The sequence below is a fragment of the Mesoplodon mirus genome (genome assembly GCF_964341445.2).
Source record: "Mesoplodon mirus genome assembly, chromosome: 5".
Classification (NCBI taxonomy): domain Eukaryota; kingdom Metazoa; phylum Chordata; class Mammalia; order Artiodactyla; family Ziphiidae; genus Mesoplodon; species Mesoplodon mirus.
In genome coordinates, this window is record NC_138980.1 from 172,788,558 (window position 1) to 172,808,892 (window position 20,335).

Below are 20,335 nucleotides of genomic sequence, written 5' to 3' on the forward strand. Positions count from 1 at the left end.
TGACCTAGAAGAGTGTTAGCTCTCATTTCCCATTCTCAGATCTACCCACTACAGACACTCTCTTTTCCTGGGCTGTCTTTCCTGGCCAAGCTGAGTTCTCATCTCTGTTAAAAGAATAACTCCTTTCTTGAGGGCCTCGTTTCAAATCTTCCAAGGTGATTATTGGGTGCACAATGAACTCTGACAATATGCTACTGAGAGAAACAGGATGATGACACTCCCTAGAACCAAAAAAAGTCATTTAAAATTTTCTTAGTTTCTGAAGAGTGTTTAGAGTTTGTACTGCTTAATGGTTTTTTTCCTAGGAAGAATTTGAACAATTGTTCAAGAGCTAATCGGTATTTAGTAACCCTTATGAACAGATGCAATCTTCTCCTTCCCATGGAGATTTGGAGCTGGTCTCCCTAGAATTTATAGTCTAGTAGATTTGAACTGTTTAATACAGTAGCCAGCAGTCATATTAACTATTGAGCATTTGAAATGAGACCGGTCTGATCTGAAACCTACTGTTCGTGTAAAATACACATAAAAATTTGAGGATGTAGTATAGTTCACGCAAGTTCATGGTTCACATCTGCAAAACAACTCAGGAAATGTGCATCAGATACGGCTGTGTAGGTCCTTCAGAGAGGTGCTAAAGCAGAGGACATGGGGGAAGGCCTGTCCCAGGAAGGCCCCATAGGGTCCGGCTCGGTTACAGCTGATAAAAAGAATCTAAAATATCTCACGAATAATTGTTATATTGATAACATGTTGAAATAATATTTTGGATATATAGGGTTAAATGAAACATTGCTAAAATAATTTCACCTGTTTCTTTTTACTTGTTAAAAATGTGGCTCCTAGGGCTTCCCTGGTGGCGCAGTGGTTGAGAGTCCGACTGCCGATGCAGGGGACACGGGTTCGTGCCCCGTCCGGGAAGATCCCACGTGCCACGAAGCGACTGGGCCCGTGAGCCATGGCCGCTGAGCCTGTGCGTCCGGAGTCTGTGCTCTGCAACGGGAGAGGCCACAGCAGTGAGACGCCCGCGTACTGCAAAAGTGGCTCCTAGAGCTATAAACGGACACATGTGGCAAACATATTTCTAACGGTCAGTCCTAGTCCCACTGAGAGAGGACAATTTGCAGAGATAAAATATTCATATTCTCCTTTGTAAAGTCGTTTAGGGCAAAGTTCCTGGAATCTTAACACATGCCAATGCAGCTACTGTTCTGACAGGTAGACAGCATTTAGGAAATTATCTTTGTCACCTCCAGGCTAAAACTCCAGGTTAAACATTTCCAGTGAGTTTTAGGCTGAAGAATCAGCTGTGAAGATACCTGACAAGGACCCAACGAGAGGAACCAAAGTATGAGTCAAGCCTGTGGGAAGATGTGCGAATTAAAGTTGAAGCATTGTAAATCTCATTTTGAAAAATTTTCTCCTGAAGCTAGAAACATAAAATTCAGAAGAGACACTCCAAACAAGGGGACTTGGCTGATGCTAGCAGGAACATTCAGCTCAGAGCCAACCGAAACTGGACGGAAAGCAGCCAAGAAATGGCATCTGGGGCTCGGCAGCCGAAACCTCTGGATTTCCGCTCTCCGGGAGCCGGCGGAGAGCTCGCTGCGGCGTAAGCGCCTCTGGACCCCCGAGCCCGGGGAGGCGCTGGAGCACCCAGAGAGGGAGGCGGGAACCTGGTCCAGGCGGAGCGAAGCTCGTCGCCACGGCGACCGCCTGAGCCGCAAACAGCCCGGTGAGCGGAGCGAGAAGCAGCCCGAGCGGACGCCGGGGAGCAGCGCGGGTCGGCTGGCCCCCAACCCATGGCGTGTCCCCGCGGAGCGCCGGAGGGCAGCGCCATGGACAAGCTGGTACTGTGCGCGCTCGCTCCGCGCGGCTCCCACGCTCGGCCCTCCCCGCCACGGCACATGCGGGGCCTCCCACCTGCGAGTTGCTCGCGGCTCCAGGGGGTCCGCGCACGGGCGGGGCGGGCTTCGGTTGCGGGCATCAGCTTCAGGGCGTGGGTCCTAAAAGCGCCTTCGTGAGCCTGAGGGGCTAGAGTTGCCGGGTTTCGAGTTTGGCGTGTTTTGCTCAGGAGGCCAGGGCACTCATAAAATACAAAAGCCTAGGTTCAGGGACCACCTCTCCCCTTTATCTTCAACTTGCTGCGGAAAGGCCACTAGTGGGCTGCGTCGTGGACCCAAGCAACCCTTGACCCATAGCGAGCATCAGATAGGTCCAGGTGCGGCGGAGGCAGCTCTTGTGGGAAGTTGTTGGCTGTAACTAGCTGTCATTAGCCCTTGGGTTTGGACAAAAGCCAGTGTTTAGTCTCCTAGGAGAGAGGGAGAGGGGTGAGGTGCAGAGGAAGCCCCACTGGGCAGTTTCCTGGTGTCTTTTACTTTTGCCTGAGTGCACAGCAGGTGAGGAAAGGTCCGGAAACGAACTCTGTGCATTTAAATCAGCTTTCGCTTCATTTGGCTTTGCTCGCTCTCTTAAATGAATATTGTGGAGTGGAAAAAAAAATCCAGGTACTTGTTTTTGCATTTATCTCCAAAAGTGATTCCTGCTCTTTGGAATTCAGGGAACGTCTAGGAGACTAAAGCTTTTTCTGCAAACAAGAAACCAGGGACACGGAGGGGCTTTTGTACGCAGGAGGGCCCGGCAAGGTCCTACTCAGTTTCAATATGGATTTCTGTGGTTACATTATACATTTTATCATTTACACTATCTATAACTATATTACTATAGGAATATATTATGCTAATCAATAAAATGCATCCTGTCATGATTTAATAAACATAAATTGTATTACTGACTTAATTAAGAGCAATGTATATAGTTTATATATATAATACTTCAACATTTTCCTCCCCTCTGTAGATATTTACCTTGCAGAAAATTACCTGTTTTATTCTTGTGAGCATCTTGCTATAGTAGACTCATATTAATATTCCTATTTTCATATAACATGTCATAAATACTTGGAATTTCCAATATATCTACTTTGTGTTTCATTAAGACAAATACTCGTTAGTTCACTTTAATCTTTTTAGTGACTCTTTTACCCATTTTCCGTCCAGAAAAACAGACCCTGAAATGACAGATGGCATTGCAACTGCTAATACCTATAAACCAATGTCTTTTTTGTATTCCTTAATTTAAAATCCATGTTATATAATCTTACATAAATTTATCAAGTTTAACCCTGTAAGAATATAAAAATATGGCTATTAGCTTTATAGCATATTCTTATGTCTTATTAATTATGCCCACTTTAAGGCTGAAAAAAGTAGGCCACTAAAACAATATCATTCCAATTTTATAAAAATAAAAAAGGTATGTAAATATGTATAGAAAACAGACTAAAAGGACATATACCAAAATATTGATCTCTGGCTGGTGGCATTAAAGAGAATTTTAGTTTTCTTTTTTTTCCCTTTATTTAAATTTCTTTCATAATGAATATACATATGGTAACTCTATAAATATTTATATATTTAAATATAAATTATCGGTATATATTTAAATTATATAGTTAAGTAAAATGCAAACATATTGTTTATATATATATATAAATATATATATATATTTATATATATAAATATATATATATAAATATATATATATATAAATATATATATATATATATATATATACTCCCTGATGGCTTTCAGGGGAGGGTTTTTAAAGGCAACGTTTGGGGCGAGGGATGCAGTTCATGGATTTTCTTCTGATTGGTTGGTGGTGAGGTAACAGGGTGATGTGTTGGGAATCTTAATCATCAGCCTTCTGGTTCCAACCAGTGTGGGATCTGCGTGCTTGCCGTCAGCACGTAGCCACCGTCCTCCACTTGTAGTTACCATCCTCCATCCTCCTCCACCTCCACCTTAGTTTCTGCAGAACAATTCAAAGATACGTGTCAGATGGTTATGAATATCCCTTGAGGAGGAACAGGACTCTGTTTTAGGTATCATTACTTTTCTTGCTTGACTGCTTTTCCTTTGTTTCTGCATTCCCTCACTTCCCTAATTAGTAACTGCTTAAGTCTGCTCTTTGGAACTCAGGGAAGGTCTAGGAGACTAAAGCCTTTTCTACAAACAAGAATTGGGGGACACGGAGGGTCTTTTGTACCCAGAAGGGCCCCACAAGTTCCTGCCCAGTTTCAATATGGATTTCTGTGGTTACATTATTCAGGAAAAATCAAAGCAAGTGGACACTGAGACATATAAATTGTTAGAGCTGGGAAGTGTGACGGCTGTGGAGCTTTCATTTCCCTGGGGAGGGTAGAGGAGACGCTGTTCATCTCCCTTGTCTGAGGCTAGTATAGCATTAGAAAAAGGCTGCTATGAATAGGGCTATTTCGAGGAACTGGTTCCCGCTGCAGGAGAAATGTCAGGAGGAAGTTTACCTGTTACATTTTCTCTTTTAGTCCTGCTAAGCTCTTTCCTGGCACTGAGCACCAAGGCTGTTTATTTATACCTCTCTGCTGTTTGCATTTGGCTTTACTCTTTGTAGCCTTACTTTTAACAAACAGACAGAAAAAGGGCGGAACAACTGCTCACTCCTTTCTTTGTTTATGCATAAAAATCAAGAGCTTCAGCTCAAGAGTAAACTGCCCACCAGGGATATTTTGGTTTCCCAGGCTATTGCATGACACTCCTGGGACGAGGTCAGCCTTCAGGATGATGCTTGGATCCAGGTGTTCCCTCCCCTCAGGGCCAGGCCCGCCCCATCGCCAGGTCCCATGGGGGGTTTGTTGGTTAGAATCTGAATGAATGCTTTCTTTCCGTATGAACTCCTCTCAAGAGAAAATGCTTGGAGAGTCAGGCTGGGGTAGGAAAGACAGAATTAGAGGATACGTGAGCAGTTTGGCTCAATTCAAAACACATTGCCTTAAGTACCTACTGTGTTTGGAGTACTGTGGAAGGGCTCTGGGGAATTTGACTTTCTTTTCTGTCTCCATTTCCCCCCCCCCTTTGTTCCTTCATCTCTTCTTGCTTCTCTCCTCCTTCCTCCCTCCCTTCCCCTGCTTCCCCTCCTACAGTGTGTATCGCATGCTTTCCTGTGGACCCTTTTCTCAAACTGCCCTTGATGATTTTGAAGTTCCCCTAACACTCACTACACAATTAATGATTATTCTCCCCTTTTCTTTGGGGACCAGATGAGGTGAACACATTGTGACTGCTGGTTTTGAGGAACTTGGGTAAGTGATTTGGGCCTGTCTTGCAGGAGGTGGATTATACATCCTGAGAAAGGAGGGTGAACATGTGATGCTTGTCAGATTCCTGACAAAGTTTAGGCCTGCCCAGAGGTTATGCTATTTTCATGAGGCCGTTTAGAGAAAGCCTGCCATGTTCCTACCCCAGATGGGGTGGTAGAATTATGATCGGGTTCCCATGGACCAACATTTCTGCCCCAGGGGAGATAATATGAAGAGTCAGAATGTCTTCCTTTCTTGAAGCAGCCTCCAGGTTGGGCCAACAGGGCTTGGCTGTGGGATGTGGGCGAAGCCTCCTGTACCCATCCCCAAGGGAGTGGTCATAGACTTCCTTGGACTGCTTGGACATTGGAAAAAATTAAAAAATCTTCCTCTTGGAGGGCTGAAAGCTGGGTGGGCCACTTCTGAACATTGTTTAGCTTATTTGGGTAAAGACTAAGAGTTTGTGACGCATTGGTGTCCTGGGGTGTCCATGTTATTGCTCATGACAAAGAAGCAAAGCAAGGCCTAGCCCAGAGGGAGCAGTCATCCCCGACTCTGGCAGCCTTCCCAGAAGAGGGTCAACCAAGTGTCACGGGCTGTGTTGGGGACTCAGGAGACGTCTTGGCAGAAAGGTGGCTGTTACCTTTCAGATAAGGACCAGTTGGGCCAGGAGGAACCTTGACTTAGATTTGACATGCCTGCTTCACAATAAATGATGTTTAGATAGCCACTAAGCAGCAATATTCGAAGCATTTCCTTTCAGATGAGAGTGGAAGCTCTGGAAATTTGGAGGTTCTGCTGGTTACCTGCATGTCAGGTCACCCCCAAACTTAGTCGCTTGAAATAGCAACAATCGTATTATCTCTTCCAATTTCTGTGGGTCAGGAAGCCAGGAATGGGCTCAGCTGGGTGGTTCTGGCTTGAGGGTCCCTCCTATGGCGTTTGGGGTGCTGGTGTAGCCAGGACTGGACAGGCATCTCTCTCTCTTCCTGTGTCTTAGGTCAGACACGGCTGGTTTGAGACACGGCTCCGCCTGGTCGGTCTCTCTGAATAGGCTTCCTCACAGCAAGGCGGTCTCAGGGAAGCTGGCTGCTTTCATAGTGGCTGAGAGCATCCAAGAGGAGAATTCCAGAGACCAAGGTAGAAGCTGCATCACCTTTATGACCTAAACATGGGAGTTACTTCTGCTGTGGTCAAAACAGTCACAACTTCCTCCCTCCTCATTTTGAGGGTGGAGACCCCACCTCTCAATGGGAAGAATGCCCACCTCTCATAAGGACACCAATTTTATTGGACTAGGGCCCATCCCAATGACCTGGTCTTAATTTGGTACAATTTGCAAGGACCCTATATCCAAATAAGATCACATCCTGAGGTCTTGGGGGACTTCAACATACCTTTTTTGGGAGGGACACACTTCAACACATAACAGTGATAAAATGCATCAGTCTATTATTAGTAATTTCCCTTTTAGTATGAATTCTTATTTTTTTCTTTAAAATATATAGTTTTAAATTTAAGAAGTAGTCAATAGTTGTGGAGAATAAAGAAAAAAACCCTCAAATGACATAAACAATTTAAAGCATGTCTTTATCCCAGTCCTGTCCACTAGCTCCCTCACTGGAAGCAGTCATGGCAGTAGTTGTTTTCGATGTCCCCTGAGAACCTTCCATGCACCTCAATGTTTTCATCTATAAAATGGGAATATTGCCTTCCTCACAAGATAACGTTTAGAATGAAATGAGTTAGTAAATGTAAAATACAGTGTGTGAGAAGGCACTTAATAAATGTTATTCATTTTCCCAGCTTAGTGAGGATAGTCTAGAAGTGGTTTACAGTGAAACTAATGAAGGTTAGGTTTCAGGCCCCCCACCTGCACGGGGAGGACCCAGGAATGTGTTCAATGGATGTACGTTTTTGTACAATTTGCAGAAGTAAGATATCTTAACTGCCATTGGTGAAGAACTGAGTAAGTCTCTTTCCATTTTAACTTCACCTTCATTCAACTTGTCCTGTTCTTGGGTGAAGTTGGAATGGCAACAGGCATTTTTAAGATGCAAGGGGAAGCTGAGTTGAGAAAACATTTCCTGTAGGTTTGGGGGGATATATCAAAGAGCTAGCACAAATATATTTTGCTGCATGTCTCTGCTATGCATTCCTTCTGCTGTGTCCACTTGGCCAGATTCATGACCTAAAGGTCCAGAGCTGGGGTCATGTTCAATGTGAAGGTGTTCTGTGGCGCCCAGCTTGGAAGGATGGGCTCCATGGAGGAGAAACCAGGTTTGATATGGATGAGCCAGAAGCCAGTCTAGGAAAAACACTTAATCACCAAATGTGCCCAAAGCAGAGGATTGGGTTCTCATCAGTGTCTGTTCAAAAATGCAAATCCTTTTCTGTCATGACTGTTCTTGATAATGTAATAATATAATTGTAAACACAGTATACATTTTTTTCCTTTATGATAGAAATTATGAAAAATAGAGTTGATCAAAATTCCTGTGTTTGTAGGGTACAAACCTGTAAACTGTAAATAGCCAGTACATCTGTCTGGGAACTTGCATGTTTTGAGTACCCTGTTTCTCCATAATAAAAGACAAATTTCAATCATCCCTGCTGGAGGAAGGACTAAATCATCTTTGTATTCACTCTATAGAAGACATTGCAAAGTTTTTGTAAGAAGAGATCAAAGAGTTTTCGGCCAAAACCATATCTCTATCTATCTCTATGTATACCTATTTTGACATAAAAGTCTTCCAGGAAATTAATAAAATAGTCTGTTATTTATTTCCTGGCTTTTGTGTTACCAGCCTTAAAAAATTTGTAATTTGTTATATTTATTTTTTCTTTCTAGGTAAATATTCACTTTAATGCCTAATTTTGTGTTTATAATTCTGTTTTCTCTTTCTTAATGTGGGACCCCCAATTTGAGTAAACCTCAGACCCCACTAAATTGAGATCCACCCCACACTGGCCTAAGTAAGTGCTACAATGGGTTCCTTGGGAGCTCTTGGCTCTTGTGGAGGATGGGAGGGGAGAAGGAGAGAGGAGGTGGAAAGAAGGAAGGAAGGAAGGGGCTAAAGACTAATTTTGCCTTTGTCCCAGTTTTCGCTGGGGCTGGCTTTGGTGGTGGGGCATCGGGCATCATTTGTTAAATGAACCTACTGTATAGCACAGGTGACTCTGCTCAATATTATGTAACAACCTGAATGGGAAAAGAATTTGAAAGAGGATACATGTATATGTATAACTGAATCACTTTGCTACACACCTGAAACTCACACAGCATTGTTAATCAACTAGACTCCAATATAAAATAAAAAGTTAAAAAAAGAGCATGTTACATGTGCTGTGCTCTACAAGGCAATGTGGCGGATGTAAAAGAAACTGAAGGTACGGGTCTTTGTCCTCAATGGCGGATGTAAAAGAAACTGAAGGTACGGGTCTTTGTTCTCAAAAAGGTTTAACCCTCTCATTGGGAAGACAAGCATGCCAAACGCTGCTGAAAATCCTAAAAGAGTTAAAATGAAAACCGACTCAGCAAAAGATGCATGTGGTTTCTCGAAATGCATGAAGAGCACGGGGGAATCAGTGTGGGCAAAGCCTGAAACTGGCCTCCATCAGCCACTCCAAGTCTTGTCTGAGGACAGGCGTGCGACCGGGAGGTCCTGGCATGTGGTCAGCCTACCTGCATTGATACGGGTTCGCTGCCACTCCTGTGTGATGGACAGATGCTGCTGAAGATGGATGGTGACAATGAACCTGCACAGCTGTTCCAAGTGAACCTAAGGAGGTGAACAGCTAGCCACGCAGGGAGAAGAGATGTTCCAGGCGAAGCGGTAAGGGCAACAGACAGACGGATTAGGTGAGCAGCAGTCTTGGAGCAACGAGGCGGAGCTGGGCAAAGAGCTCTCAAACGAGGTCCTTGCTCCCCAACTAGGTTACGACTCCTTTTCCATTGAAGTTTATAAGTGGCGAAGACTGTCAGCCCTGTGGTGGCTCCTTTCAGTAATGATGAAGAATGGTTAAGCTTATTTTCCGTGTCATAGCAGACTTGGATTATACGTAGTTGTGTCTGGGGTTAGGTATCTTTTTATGTTTGTAATGCATAATGAGTCATTTTACAACAGGATACTACTCTTCTGTCTTTCTTCATGATACGACTATTTTGCTGAAGTGTCTTATAGTCATGATTTTAAAGGTCTACCTTTCTTTAATGTATGCTATTATTTCGACCATTTCAGAATGGATGATGGTACTTTTCCAGTAAGGCCAGTGTACATAATTAATTATATCAATGGCGGAATTTCTTTTGAGGGAGAAAATTGTCTTTGTTTGGGAAAAACAAACTCTTGTTAAGTCACTAGAGATAGGAGATGAGACCTGAGGGCAAAGCCAGAACAACCCAGGAGAGGGGCTTACAGCAGGCTCACTGTCTGGGTGGGTGAGGGGTGGAGGAGAGATGGAGGCTGGACGAAGGCTGGGGGATGCCTGCAGATGGGGGCTGGGTCAGGTGCAGTGGAAGAGTCATGGGAAAATCCCCCAGGCGAGGGATGAGCAGAGAGCCTGAGAGTGGGAATGCCCAGGGTTCATTGGGAAACTGTCTTCCCCCTTTTGCTCTATGGGGTCTGCTCTATTCACAAGCTACTTTGTTGTTTCCTAGAATTTGAGCAATGGGCTGCATTGTACATCTGGACCCCTAGAGGAAGGACCTCAGAGCTGGGGTTATCTTGAGCCCTTCAGCCCCTTGGGGGTCTAATGAAGTCTTGAACAGGGCATGGAATGGGTGCTCGGCCAGGTTCATCTAGACCTCAAGAGGCTAGGGCATCACAGCTGGCTTCTGGGTACCTTACTGCATGGGGGTGTGACTGTTAATTAGCAGAGCTGATTCCAGAACCACCCATGCAGCAAATCTCTTTTTGTAGGCATGCTCATGCTTTTCAAACTTTTTTTGAGGATGGACTATAGGATTCATTTTATTTTTGCCCTTATGCTATTAGGGGAAACACCTATGGCTGTCCGTGTCTAGCCCAATGCTGAGTAGATTCGGCAATTATAAAGGTTTATTAACTGAGTAGTCTTTTCATGAGACTAAACTCTATGTCATCTCTATTTTGTTACCGTCACAGTTGATAATAAAGTGGGTGGAATATTTGATGTTCTTTTTACTGAGAAAATTCATCTCAGAACGCTTGGGTATTTAGTATCCTTTTCCCAGGCTTACAGAGACCTAGAAGCTTAAAAATGAGAAACCTCGCCCAGTCCCTTCATTTACCTTGAAAATACGTTCCACCTGCTTAAAGAGAAAATTTAGAGTAATGAAAGTACAGCCTATTTAACTTCTTTAGGAACCTGTTGTAGCATCTGCATCATGGTTATATTTGTTCATTAACTTCATAATGCCTTTGGGACCTAATTTTATCTTTGTTAGAATTCTAGATTTCCATTTTAAAGCTAAGCATGTGTGGACAGACACCGCTAAGGAAAAAAATAGGCACCCACTGGCCCTTCATCTGAGGACCTTAATCATGCCCTCTGTTTGTGACTCCCCATTTCCCTATCATTGGCTTAGATACACTTTAAGGGTGTTAATGAATAACAGAAATAGATTTCCACTTCTCAAAAAAGAGCTTTGGTGTTTCTGGGATAATTAAGGCATCTGAAGAAGTAACTGGGTCATTATCTAGCGGCCTCCATAGTGATAGTTGGTTTAGGAGAGGTTGGTTAAGTTTCATCCTGGGAGTTGTAGTTATGTTTTGGTAACTATGTAGTAATATATGCCCAGTGAGCTAATATCTTAAATTTACCATAAAGATTTAAAAATGGCTAATAATGTATTCTCACCTTCTTGATCTCCTTTTAGTACTGGAAAATAACATTAGATGGCAGTGGAATACTGATGACTTGGCAGTTCTTTATTAAGTATGTTACATAAGTCCAGCTCCATTACAAGGGAATCCCCCCAGATAGAGGATAGAGAGATGTATTCTTGCAGTGGAATTTCTTCAAAATAGATGTTTAAAGTCAAGTTTTAAGGCCACTGGCACCAAAGAAATCAAACAGGGCCTAGCACGTGGTCAGTAAATGAATAAGTATAAAGATATTAGGTTAAATATTCATCTGTTTTGGACAAAGTCTTAAGAGCAAAGATAGGTGCAAATGATCTTTTAAAACAGTGATACAGAGCTTCCCTGGTGGTGCAGTGGTTGGGAATCCGCCTGCCAATGCAGGGGACATGGGTTCGATCCCTGATCTGGGAAGATCCCACATGCCGTGGAGCAGCTAAGCCCATGAGCCGCAACTACTGAGCCTGCGCTTTAGAGCCCGCGAGCCACAACTACTGAAGCCCACGTGCCTAGAGCCTGTGCTCCGCAACGAGAGAAGCCACCGCAATGAGAAGCCCGCGCACCACAATGAAGAGTAGCCCCCGCTCACTGCAACTAGGGAAAGCCCGCGCGCAGCAACGAAGACCCAACGCAGCCAGAAATAAAAAGATAAATAAATAAATAAATAAATCAACCCCCCCCAAAAAAAACCAGTGATACAGAAATTCTGAAAAGAGATATCATGGGTTTTCCTTCATTCTCACCTTTATCTCCATCCTCCTCTGGATTTCTTAAATGTGCTATGTGCAATTCTATGGGTAATCTGGGAATTGGGTGGTTTTTTTTTTTTTTTTTTTTTTTTGCGGTACGTAGGCCTTTCACTGTTGTGGCCTCTCCCGTTGCAGAGCACAGGCTCTGGACGCGCAGGCTCAGCGGCCATGGCTCACGGGCCCAGCCGCTCCGCGGCATGTGGGATCTTCCCGGTCCGGGGCATGAACCCGTGTCCCCTGCATCGGCAGGCGGACTCTCAACCACTGCGCCACCAGGGAAGCCCGGATTTTTAATTTTTGGTCTCGATGCACGGCTTGTGGCTTGCGGAATCTTAGTTCCCCGACCAAGGACTGAACCGCTGCCCCCTGTAGTGGAAGTGCAGAGCCCTAACCACTGGACCGCCAGGGAATTCCCTGGGTGGATTTTTCTGATTGAGGTCTGATGGACATGGTGGGAGTAGTGTGTTCGTTGGGGGAGAGTGGGGGTAATCAGTCATCTTGTGCAGAACATTGGGGCTTTGGAGAATTCCAGGCTCTTCACAGCTGCTTAGTTTAGCTCAGCAATTCCTGTTCCTGCAGCTCAAGTAGCAACCACCACCCAGCCGATCTTTGGTGGATGCAGACCAGACAAACTGTTCGTTCAGTAGAGTAGAGAGCCCCTTTGAACAAGTATTTGCAAACAACTTAATCCTTGACTACTTAAAAAATACCTGTTTCCTGGAAGCTAGGTACCTGGGTGAGCTGAATGGACAAATGAACATCTGTGGCATTCCTTGGGGGTTTGTTACGCTACCTTGCAGCTTCTGGGGCTTGGGTCTTCATCACCTAAACAGCACTTGCTTTCTTTATAGTAGGATTACTTTTTAACAAAGTCTGTTAATTCCTGCTCTGTGTACTGGAGGATATTGCAGTGAAATAAAGGATTTTGCTGAATGCTTGTTACATATAACACTGAAACTTCTTTACCAGATTTAATCCTGACTGTTTTTAGAGATAAGGACCCATTCACCACTTTTTTCAGATGATATTTGCCTGAAGTCTGCACCTAGAGACAGAGGATAAGAAAGAAACAGTTCTCTTCTTGTGTTTAGGCTTTGTGAGTTTCAGCATAGGTTTGTGACCCCTTCCTCGCCATGTCAACCACAGCAGTAGAAAAACGAAGAGCTCCCGCATCCTGCCCATCTCTTTTCTGTCTTCTCCTTCCCTCCTTTCTCTCACCCTCTTCCTCATCCCTTCAGGATCCTTCGTGCTCCCGTTTCCTCCCCTCCACCTCCGCCTCTCCCCCTTTCCTTCCTCTCCTCCAAAGCCCATGAAAAGCATGCATCTAGGGGAAAGGGAACGGTTCAGGCGAGCGAGCGCTTTCCCTTCTTACACAGAGCCCAGCAGAGCAGGCTCCCAACAGGCTGGTTGGTTTTGGCGGCAAGATGTCATTGGTTCATTTTCAGACCTTGGTCTTGAAGAAGACAAACTTAAAGAGTGTGAACTCATATTTAAGGTTTGCCACAGTTTCAGCTTGGGTATTATACCTTTCCCCCCTGTTTTACAAGTTGGTTTTCTTTTACATGGTTCAAAAAAAAAAAATGATGACTTTCGTGCTGGTCAGGTTGAGGCATGCTCTGGAGAGGCAAAGTCCAGACTTGTTTGGGGTAGAGAGGTAAATCCAGCCCCTGGACGCCGGTTGTGCGCTGAGAGGGGAGCTGCCCGCACGAAATATTCAGAAAAGAAAATGAAGAGCCTCTTGTTTAAGACAGTTGACTGGCATGATTCTGAATTCCTGCCGTGAATGTATTCCGGATTAGCCACTTCAATGTTATCTGTTTTTCTCAGTTTATATTTTTCCCTTTAGATTCACTTTGTTATACAGCAGAAACTAACACAACATTGTAAAGCGATTATACTCCAGTAAAGATGTTAAAAAAAAACAGATTTCTTTTAAAAATAAAATTTTAGAGGCATTAAATAGTTTTTAAATTTTTTTTTTTAAAAGCCAACGTGTATTGTTCCCTTGGGGCAAATAGTTTCCTCCCTTTCTTCTTTGCTTCCTTCCTTTTTTTTTTTTTTAATCCTCTCTCTCTCTTTCTTTTTAAAATTAGTTTAACAACACAGAATCTGGAGCCACATTTCCTGGGTCTGAATCCTAGCTCCAGCACTCATTAGCTGTGTAACCTCCAGTAGGTAACTTGACTTCCCTGTGCATCAGTGGTTTTTTATTTTGCGGTACGCGGGCCTCTCACTGTTGTGGCCTCTCCCGTTGCGGAGCACAGGCTCCGGACGCGCAGGCTCAGCGGCCATGGCTCACGGGCCCAGCCGCTCCGCGCCAGGTGGGATCCTCCCAGACCGGGGCACGAACCCGTGTCCCCTGCATCGGCAGGCAGACTCTCAACCACTGCGCCACCAGGGAAGCCCTGCATCAATGTTTTAACCTGTAAAAATGGGGAAAGTAACAGTAACTACTTCATAAGTAAGTTGTGAGGATCTGGTGAGTTGTTATTTATAAAGTGCTTAGAACAGGGCCAGGTAGAGAGTAATGTTAGTAATTAAAATAAAAATAAGACGGAGGTAAACCTAGGAAGTACAGAGAAGCAAAAAAAACCCCATAAAAATAATTAAGCCAACCTCTCAGTCTCAGAAGCAATCACTGTCAATAGTCTCTCCTGTCCCCACATACATGTATATGTAATTTATTTCTAATTAAAAAAACTTTTTTACAAAAATTGATTCATACTCTTTCAGAGCCCTATTTCTTTTCATTTTATGACACATCATAAACATATCTCAATTTCACTAAAATGCCTCTTTTTTTTTTGCGGTACGCGGGCCTCTCACTGTTGTGGCCTCTCCCGTTGCGGAGCATAGGCTCCGGACGTGCAGGCTCAGTGGCCATGGCTCATGGGCCCAGCCGCTCCGCGGCATGTGGGATCCTCCCGGACCAGGGCACGAACCTGTGTCCCCTGTATCGGCAGGTGGACTCTCAACCACTGCGCTACCGGGGAAGCCCTAAAATGCCTCTTGAACGTGATTTTTCATGGCTGTCGAATTCCATCGTATACCTCTACAGTAAGTTATTTTACGAATCTCTTATTATGAAGCCGGGAAGATTTTTGTCGTAAACTATTTCCCACATTAATAATTAAAAAAATATATGCTGTTGTTATCACAATATCCCTATGCCTCTGCCCCCATCTGCAGGCATCACGTCCTCCACTCACTTTCACGCCCTGCTCCCAGCACTATCTATCTTCTCAGGCCTCCATTTTCCCTGGCTTCATTTGAGAAATGCTCTTTAGGAGATTTTTTTTGGTTATCAAAACACCTTATTTAAACAGCAGACACCTAATGGATGAAGATGTGGTATATATGTATACAATGGAACATTAGCCATAAAAAAGACTGAAATAATGCCACTTGCTGCAGCGTGAATGGACCTAGAGATGATCATACTAAGGGAAGTAAGTCAGAAAGAGAAAGACAAATATATGATATCACTTATATGTGGAATCCAATAAAAAAATACAAATTAACTTATTTACAAGATAGAAGCAGGTTTATATGTATAGAAAACAAACTTATGGTTACTAAAGGGGAAATGTTAGGGGGAGGGATAAATCAGGAGCTTGGGATGAACACACACACACTACAAAATATAAGATAGATGCCTAACAAGGACCTACTGTAGAGCACAGGGAACTCTACTCAATATTCTGTGATAAGCTCTGTGAGAAAAGAATCTAAAAAAGAGTGAATACATGTATATGTTTAACTGAATCACTTTTCTGTACAACTGAAACTAACAACATTGTAGATCAACTATACTCCAATAAAATTAAAATATTAAAAAGAGCCCCAGCAAACACCGATACCCCTTCAAAGTAAAGTAAAACAAAGCCAAAGCCCTCATCAAACACTATAATAATGCCTCCCTCCAGAGTAGGAAGCTAATGGAGCAGTAGGAAAAAAGTACAGCCCCTGGACAACTAAAATGTTCTCTGTACTCTATGTTTATCCTACTTTTGTATTATCTATAATAAAACAATTCTCAACTTTTAAAATTTAGACGGTTCTTACATTCTCAGGTTATTGCGAGTAGATCTTTATTTGTCAAATAGCAAAGTCTTAACAACCAGAATAAGGGCAGAGGCAAGCCTTGAGTGTCTCTTTTAGGGAAAGAATCCAAGGGATGGTGAAGCTCTCCATCTAGTGGCTGCCCAGGAAGTGGCTTCCTTGAATCTGGCCTTTTTCAGTTCTGGTTTCTGTGTAACAGGCTTACCATGACGTGTTCATTTTTCTCCAGGCAAAGTAGTTATTACTTGAGAAGTCCCATTGAAGCATCTCATTAAATTCGCTCATATTTGGTATATAATGTGGCACTAAACTTAGTTCATTTGCTGATAAGATCTTTCCCTTCATTCTCTTGTGTAAATCGATTGCTGATCTGTTACTACAGCAACGCTCCGTGTAACCCACTTACAGGGGGATGAATTGCTTTATGTCTCGTGTCCAGTTACTGTAGTATCCTATTGCATTTTCAGTTACTGAAAAGGAAACTAGCCAGGAATTTTACGTCTCTACCATGTTCAGCTTCTAACTTGACCATAGACCTCATTTAAATCAAGAACATCTTGGAATGAGTTCCCTAAAAAAGCGGAGCCGGGGCATGGATTTGTGTTACCAATTTGTTAGGAGTGCAATCCCAGGAAAGCAAGCGTTGAGGGGAAAGAGGAGTGAGGTAGGGAAGGAGGGAAAGCCAATAGGAGGGTGTGTTATTTAGCTGGATGCTTCCAGGTAGCAGTCTGGTGGGACTCTTCGCCACGAGGCCGCTGGGAGCCTGAGGCTGGCCACGCAGCAGGAGGGGGAAGGGAGAACTTGCCTCATGCTGCGCTTTCCCACTGGTGAACATTTGCTTCATTGACATTAATTAATTCCCTTTTTCTTCTGGTTGTGCGTCATGGGTGACAAGCAGATTCCAGGTGTCTTGTGGCAACAGGGGAACCTTGGGCAGGAGGTGAGAGGCATACAGTCTGGAAATGAAGCAAGAACTGTTGTGGCCCGTGTGTATGCAGAGGTGGTCAGCACCCACCCAGAGTTGGATACAAAGCCACAGCTGGGCTAGAACAGGTGGTCCAGGGCCTCAGAGACAGGTGAGGCTGAACGGATGAGAGGTGGTGCTTGAAAGTGTGGGACTCAGTGACCTTGCTTAGTGTGTTTAGCCCAGCTTCTGCTCACGGGAGCCCATCAAGGAACTAAATAAATATTGGTTATGGATGTTAATATATTTTCTAGTAAATGCTTCCTGTAAGATTCCTTCTAGGGCCTCCCTGGTGGCACAGTGGTTGAGAGTCTGCCTGCCGATGCAGGGGACACGGGTTCGTGCCCCGGTCCGGGAAGATCCCACATGCCACAGAGCTGCTGGGCCCGTGAGCCATGGCCGCTGAGCCTGCGCGTCCGGAGCCTGTGCTCCGCAACGGGAGAGGCCACAACAGTGAGAGGCTCGCGTACCGCAAAAAAAAAAAAAAAAAAAAAAAAAGATTCCTTCTAATGGTGATATCGTGCATAGATTAGGATCCTTTTGGTTGCAGAAACCTAAACCAACGAAAGCAGAGAAGGGTTAAAGCCCGACTGGCCAGGGTTGCCCTGGGGAATCACAGTGTGGGCAGCAAGGAGGCTGGACCTGAGAAAAGGGCCAGAGTCAGGACGGGCGAGTACCCTGGATGCTCCCCGCTGCACACGGGGGGGTGTCTGCTTCACTCTTGTCCCTCTCTTTCTCAAGACCGGCTTTGTTTGCGTCCATAGTCTGCGTGAAGGCATGGCATTTTGTTCGGAGGGGATCAGGGAATAAGAAGGTGCAGGTCACTGGGAACAGAGATGGAAGAGTGCCCTTCACACTGGCTTTCCTGGTGAAGTCAAGAACAGGGAGCTGTAGAACGCAAGCCTGGACTTGAAGACCCTTGCGTGAACAAGCAGAGGCTGAGAAGTTACAGCTCCTCAAATGGTGCTAGAAATCCCTATCCTTCACCTTAATTAATGATCCCTAGAGTTGCACTTAATGAGCCATCCTACCAAGACAGCTAACGTGAGTGACACTTTATAAATCAAACATTTTCAAAATGCCGCACTGCTTAGCAACAGAATTGCTTGGAGAGCAGCCCCATCTTGTGGAGAAGCCTAAAAATATTTCAGTGACTTACTGCTCAAGGTTAAGGAATTGAAGCAAAATGCATTTGGATTTTCATATTATTACCCTTTTGGGAAAATACCATGAAATTTTATGTAATCAGACCAGTACATTTTGTGTGAAACTTATAGATGTTACTTTTCATAGGTGATGAAGTCATTTCAGCAAATGATACTGACTCTAACTGCACTCATTTCTTAAAAAAAAGTCTAGATGGCTTACCTTTAATTTCCGGCACAAAGCGTTATTGTCATGATTCTACTCCATTCACTTACGTGGATTCTAAGCAAAGCAAGGATGATTATGATTAGCTTGGACATGAATAAAGATTCCTATAAACTCGAGGAGGCGGGGTAAACCATCTAAGGATAGAGCAATGAAACAGAGCTGGATGGATGAGCAGGTTTTGTGTTCATGTAGTTGAAACTCCCTCTGTTTTTCTAGAAGTGTAACAATGTTATGAAATGCAGCAGATGCCTGGATTTTCTTTCTCTAGGTATAGTTAATATTAAGGAAAGGGCTGAGGTAGGATGCAGGATCACTTCTTACTAGAGAATCTTAGACCAACTCTTTACCTTCAAATGTGCCAAAAGACCATAAACAAGGAGCCCTGAGTTCTCGTCCTGGCCAGTCACCACCTGCCTCCCTCATCTGGGGGAAGTGACTGAACTTCTCCAGGGACCAGTTTCCTAATCTGTCCTGCGAGGAAACTGATCTTGTAAGATTCCACCTTTCAGGTTTAAGCATAGTAGCAAACCAGAAGCATTGCACGATGCTGAGGAGGAGAAGCAAAAATGACCTCTGCTTCCCAAGAGGCCCCACGTGTGGGTTGTGAGGAAGGAGGTGGTGCCTAGGTGCCCAGGTGTAGCTGCCCCGGGCATGTGAGCTCCCTGCTCACGGAACTTACCTGTGCCTTCCGGATCTGGTGGACAGTCATTGCAAAAGCCCACATTTATGATCTGAAAGATCAGAAAACACTGGGTTTATGAGGGGAATTTCAGGTACCGTGACACTTGGAGTTTCTACCGGCCCCAGTAGCAAGCTAGGAGCTGTTTCAGGAAAAGAAGAGTTATTTCCAAAGCGGGCAGGGGGCCTCTGCTATGATTTTCTTCCCAGGCCTCTATGCAGCATTCCATCTTCCCCAGGAACTTCAAGCTGGGTCAGAGGGTCAGAGGGGCTTGCACCAGATGGAGCCATGTCTTGCTCTAGGCTGCCTGCGCCCCGACTCAGAGCTGGAAGCGTTATACATTACTATGTCCATGGCAGGAGCAGTGCCTCCCAATATGGGATATATTGGTTCCCAAAGCCAAAGAGGCTCAACAAAACTTGTGCTTCCTTCTAGTTCAAGAAATCATATTTGGAAACAGCAGCTGTAATTGGAGTCAATCTCCGATTAAGCTTATTTCGTGTCGTTCAAAGCTTCTCACCCAAGAGCAATTTTGTCCCCCAGGGGGCATTTGGTCATGTCTGGAGCCAACATCACAACTGGAGAGGGTGTGCTACTGACACCTAGTGGCCAGAAGCCAGGGGTGCTGCTAACCGCCCCACAGTGCAAGGTGCATCCACCCCAAATATCAGGAGTGCCAAGACTGAGGAGCCCTGCTCCAAAGTCATTTGTCTTGAGAGAGGTACTGGTAGAAGAGGAGAATTAAAAGGATTTGTGGTAGGGATTGCCACCTGCATCTGTCATATCTTTTTCTTTTTTTTTTGCGGTACGCGGGCCTCTCACCACTGTGGCCTCTCCCGTTGCGGAGCACAGGCTCCGGACGCGCAGGCTCAGCGGCCATGGCTCACGGGCCCAGCCGCTCTGTGGCATGTGGGATCTTCCCGGACCGGGGCACGAACCCGCGTCCCCTGCATCGGCAGGCGGACTCTCAACCACTGCGCCACCAGGGAAGCCCCATCTGTCATATCATTGACGGTGGCACTGCTTTCTGTTTTCAGTGGGAGAGGATGTTCCAGGAGAATCTATACCTGAAAAAATGGAGGATTCTGCCATTTGCCAAGGATGTCTATTCTGATTATACACTCAGGTATTGTGGAAGCAACCACTGGATGAGTTCAGTTGTCCATTGGCTCACAGGATGAGTCTATGTATCCACTGGGTCCACTGGAGAGAGACTTGGAGTCGAACACCATTTGTCACCAACCCCAGACTCCCCTGCTTTGACTGGTGGCCCACAATGGCATGCTTTGCCAGCTCAGAGCAGGATTCACTAATTTCCAAGGGTCCGGGAATCTCCTTTCCCTGGTGCAATTACTTTGCTCAGTGGCTGCCACCCTACAGCGCTGTATTCTTCACGTTCCCCGTAATTGCTAATTGCAGGAGACCTTGGTGTTTCTAAGGCGATGGCCTTCAATGTCACTTCATTCCGGACCACCACAAGTGACT

The 20,335-nt window shown here is 44.8% G+C and overlaps 1 protein-coding gene across 1 annotated transcript in view; it reads left to right on the forward strand.

The window, feature by feature from the left end:
* The first annotated feature begins 1,211 nt into the window (after positions 1-1,211).
* DNAH5 (dynein axonemal heavy chain 5) overlaps positions 1,212-20,335 on the forward strand; it is a 267,797-nt gene continuing 248,673 nt past the window's right edge. The window contains exon 1 of the mRNA XM_082621280.1: positions 1,212-1,850. Within this exon, the coding sequence (XP_082477406.1) occupies positions 1,803-1,850 (48 nt within the window). The 5' untranslated portion in view covers positions 1,212-1,802. The remainder of the gene's footprint in view (positions 1,851-20,335) is intronic.